The sequence below is a fragment of the Cucurbita maxima genome, unplaced genomic scaffold (assembly GCF_002738345.1).
Source record: "Cucurbita maxima cultivar Rimu unplaced genomic scaffold, Cmax_1.0 Cma_Scf00036, whole genome shotgun sequence".
Classification (NCBI taxonomy): Eukaryota; Viridiplantae; Streptophyta; class Magnoliopsida; order Cucurbitales; family Cucurbitaceae; genus Cucurbita; species Cucurbita maxima.
Window position 1 is genome coordinate 201,178 of NW_019272052.1, and position 4,084 is coordinate 205,261.

General features: G+C 37.4%; 1 protein-coding gene and 1 long non-coding RNA gene across 2 annotated transcripts in view; both read left to right on the forward strand.

The window, feature by feature from the left end:
- The first annotated feature begins 35 nt into the window (after positions 1-35).
- LOC111468051 (probable LRR receptor-like serine/threonine-protein kinase At1g56140) overlaps positions 36-4,084 on the forward strand; it is a 12,090-nt gene continuing 8,041 nt past the window's right edge. The window contains exons 1-2 of the mRNA XM_023113104.1: positions 36-868; positions 1,110-1,302. Of these exons, the coding sequence (XP_022968872.1) occupies positions 742-868; positions 1,110-1,302 (320 nt within the window). The 5' untranslated portion in view covers positions 36-741. The remainder of the gene's footprint in view (positions 869-1,109; positions 1,303-4,084) is intronic.
- Positions 1,670-3,371, forward strand: LOC111468055. The gene is made up of 2 exons (XR_002714702.1): positions 1,670-2,138; positions 2,782-3,371. It is a non-coding gene; the product is annotated as an uncharacterized LOC111468055 (long non-coding RNA).

A 4,084-nucleotide genomic window follows, 5' to 3' on the forward strand; every position in this document is an offset into this window, starting at 1 on the left:
GGGGGGGGGGGGGGGGGGGGGGGGGGGTGGGAATGCAAATTTTCATCCTGTTTAGGCCCAACCCAGAAGACTACTCAATATCTGAAAAGGGCTGACCCCAGCTTGCTTGCTTGCTGTGTATTGGGACCCCTCAAATTTAAGGCTGAATCCGAATTCTTCTCGCCCAATTTTCCCTGAAATTCAACATATCAGAAAACCCCTCCAGATTTTTTGTTCTAATAAAACAATGACCTCATCAATCTATTTGATGATGGTAACAGCAACCCAATTTCCCAAAATTCTCCAATGTTTTAGGAAGTAGCTTATTAGTCTAAACCAGATATGGAAAGGCATATTAGAGGATAGGATACAGCACACTTCTAACTGAGTTTAATGCTCCAATATAATCTGGTTTGTAATTTTCCCTGGAGCACTTCAGCTGCTTGTCTTTTTCGAAACAATTTTGAATTACTTCCAAAACTTGACTAAATTGAGGATGAGCAGAATTGGTGAGATATGAACTACTGTGAACTACGGGGAAAAATGTTTGAGAAGATATACGCGTCTGACATGTTTTAAGTCATGGTCGTGGATGGTCATAGAAGATGGAGCCCCTTATTTATTTATTTATGGAAAGGATAGCAGAAGTTTCCAAGTCACCCCAAATTTCTAGAGAGTGGAATAGCCATGAATCAAATGTGACTATTACAGACTAATCCTCCCTTCTTAATCCTGTCTGTGATTGATAAAGCTTGAAATTCCATGTCCATGGCGTCTTCATCTTTAGGTTTTATCTTTGCTCTTTCTGCTATTGCTTCCATCGTCACCCACCTCGTTGTTTTGTCTGAAGCTCAAAATCCAACTCAACCCACCACCGATCCTGATCAAGGTTCTCTCTCTCTCTCCTTTTTCCTCTCCCTCCTTTAGTGTGTTTGGAGGAATGAGCTATATGATGCAAGCTACACTTTACTTTCGTTCAATTCAACTGAACTCTTTTGTTTGTTCGTAAATTAAGCTTATTTATATTCGTTTTTTGTGAGGATCACCAACGAGTCAAGTCTGAAAAACTTTACTTAAACAACTACATTGGAATGGATTGATTGACTTGTGAGTAATATTTTTGTGTGCAGCAAGAGCTTTGAATTCCATATTTAGTCAATGGAAGATATCGGCGCCATCAGGGGTGTGGAATATAAGCGGGAATCTGTGCAGTGGGAGGGCAGTCAACACTACCACGCCCATTGACAGCTATGGAAACCCCATTCCTCTTATAAAATGCAATTGCTCAGCCAACAATGGTGCAACTTGCCTCATTACTCAACTGTAAATCTCTCTCTCTCTCTCTCTCTATGTGTGTGTGTGTATCTATCACATTGCATTTGAAGTGCTGGAGCAATTAGAATTTGTAACATATGTAATTTTAAGAAAATAAATAAAAGATATTTGAAAAAATGAAAAAAAGAAGGAAGGTAAGCAGAATGGCACGCACGCACGCACGCAAGTTGGAGAAGATGACCGTACAGTCAACGGTTAGTTTCTCAACCTTCTGTTTAACGAATTTGAAACTCGCAATTTTCATTAGTTTTATTGTTTTGACTTAATTTAGGGCATATTGAGGAATTTCGAAGAAATTTAGAATATCTTCAAAGACTTCAAAACAAGCTCGGAAAGTCTACAATCAAGTAAGTAACCATATAGAGCAAGTTTCTAAGAAATACTTGTAGGAGTCAATTAGGATTGAGGACAATAATTGAGTATTATGTTTAGGAACCTAGTTTGACCTAGTCTCATGATAATTGTGCTTTGATGATGTGAATAGTTTACTAGTTAATTATATTTACCGTCATACAGCTTCCGCATGCATGGCATAGAGTGCTAATAATGGTTTCCATAGACTATGAGTTATTTTTCACGTACTTTGGTCCTACCACTTAGTCATGAGTTCCATAGCCTCTTGGGTTGACCAAGTACCTTGTAGGGACAAATGGGGTGCAACCCATATTCGTAAACTAACCAACAGAAGTTAGGGTCTACTTGTTACACATGACTTAGTTGTCACCCATAAAGGATATCAATAGTCATAGAGAGTATACTACTCAATTCATATCAGTGGTGCCTAGTAGGAGTGCCATGACCTTTTTACTGACCCAGCTCGAGTGGTGTTGATACGAACCAAGAGACATCAATCATACAATATGCTTCAATGAAGATATGAAGAAAATATTGTTGAAATTATCAAAAGATATATCAATTCATGCCACGTTGAAGAAGAATGAAGTTTCATCTTATAAATTTTGGGTGGATTACAATTCAGAGTAATTTAGATTTATTGTATTTCATTAATGTATTTTAAGACATTTAATTTACTTTAGGTTACAATTACATAATGGTTAATTATGGCCATTAAGTATGAATGTTACAACTCTTGGAATGCCTTTAGTAATTTCATTTTGAGGCTATATAAAGCCATGTATGTTGTATTTGTAGGGAGACTTGGAAAATATAGTAAAAGAAGCATTTGTGCTTTTTTTTTAGCCAATGGCTAAGTTTATTTGCAATTCTATGTAGTTTAGGTTGCATGTAGAATCATTCAAGCTCGACATGATCAATCTTGCTTGTGGAGTGATTCGAATCTCAAACAAGTGCTTGAGATATTTGATCAACAAGAATCATTCAAGCTAGACATGATCGATCTTTCTTGTGGAGTGATTTGAATCTCAAACAATGTTCTTGTCTTGAGATATTCGATCAACAAGGTAATCCGAATCTTACTCCCCTTGTAGTGGTTCCTTATCATATCAGGTGTAGTGACATGTAATTTTACTGTTCTAGCCTGGAAGAGTGTAGTGATAGGTAGTTTAATGTTCTAGCCTGAAAGAGGCAAAGTAATAGGTAGTTACTGTTTCTAAGATGGGTAGTTTAATGTCCCAGCTTGGAAAGGGTATAGTGACAAGTAGTTTTACTGTTCTAACCTGCTGAGGGTACATGGGCAGGTAATTACTGTTCTAGCCTGGAATGGGCGTAGTGACAAGTAGTTTACTGATCTTAGGAACATGTAGATGTTGCCCGACACCATTAGGGAGAATCTACTAATTAGAGCTCAGTAGGGAGATAGGTATGGAGTACAGTCACTGTTTAGAGCAGAAAGGGCTCTTTCCATATTGATGGGTATTACCTTAGGCCTTTTCATGGGCGGGTGACTCGAGGTACTCCTCCCACAAGACTGATGAAGGACCTAGACATACGTGACACCTAGAGCCAAGAAAACAAAAAACCCTCGGTTGTGAACATGAGAGGGATTGAGTACTCCTTAAAGGAGGTACGCTGAGGGTAGTTGTACAGTGACTACCAAGTTTGGTATAGCCGTTTAGCCACAGTTTGGGTGATCGTTAGAACAGTTATGAGCACATAGCCAAAGTTTATGTGTATATGATTAAGTTCGATAAGAGGCTACAAGTAGGTTGCTTACTGAGTATTTTTATTCTCATTCCATGTTATTCTATATTTTTCAGATGAAGTGTAGACCACTGTTGATGGCGGGAGCGTGTGGAGCCGTGCAGCTGCAGGGGTGCCTGTTAGATCAAGTCTTCTTCCTTTTTGTCATTTTCCTATTATTTTAAAGCTACTCCTCGAAACTTGTGTATTTTTTGTAAATTGTTTTGATTCGACTCTGTGGATATTACTTTAAACTACTTTTATGTCGGTTTTGAATGCATATTTAAAATTTAAATTCCTTGAGTCTCCCGTTTTACAAAAGAAAATTTTATCTTCCTTTTTACCCTTGAGTATACATGGCAACCTGTGATTTGAGGTATCGAAAATCAGGTCGTTACATAATTAGTTTTCCTTACGATTGCCTCAAGCATTCCTATTCTGCATATGCGATTGTTGGGACTTGAGTTTTGTTGTAGAAATCCAGAATCAAATTGATGAATAAAACTAATGTATAGTTTGGACGTTCGTTTCTAACCACTTCTTAGCGATATACATGGACTAATAAAATAGGGTCAGACTTGCAGGAGTTTATACATGTATATCAATAACTTTGCAATGTTCGCAGATAGAAAAAAAAAAAAAAAAAAAAAAAAAAAAAAAAAAAATTTTT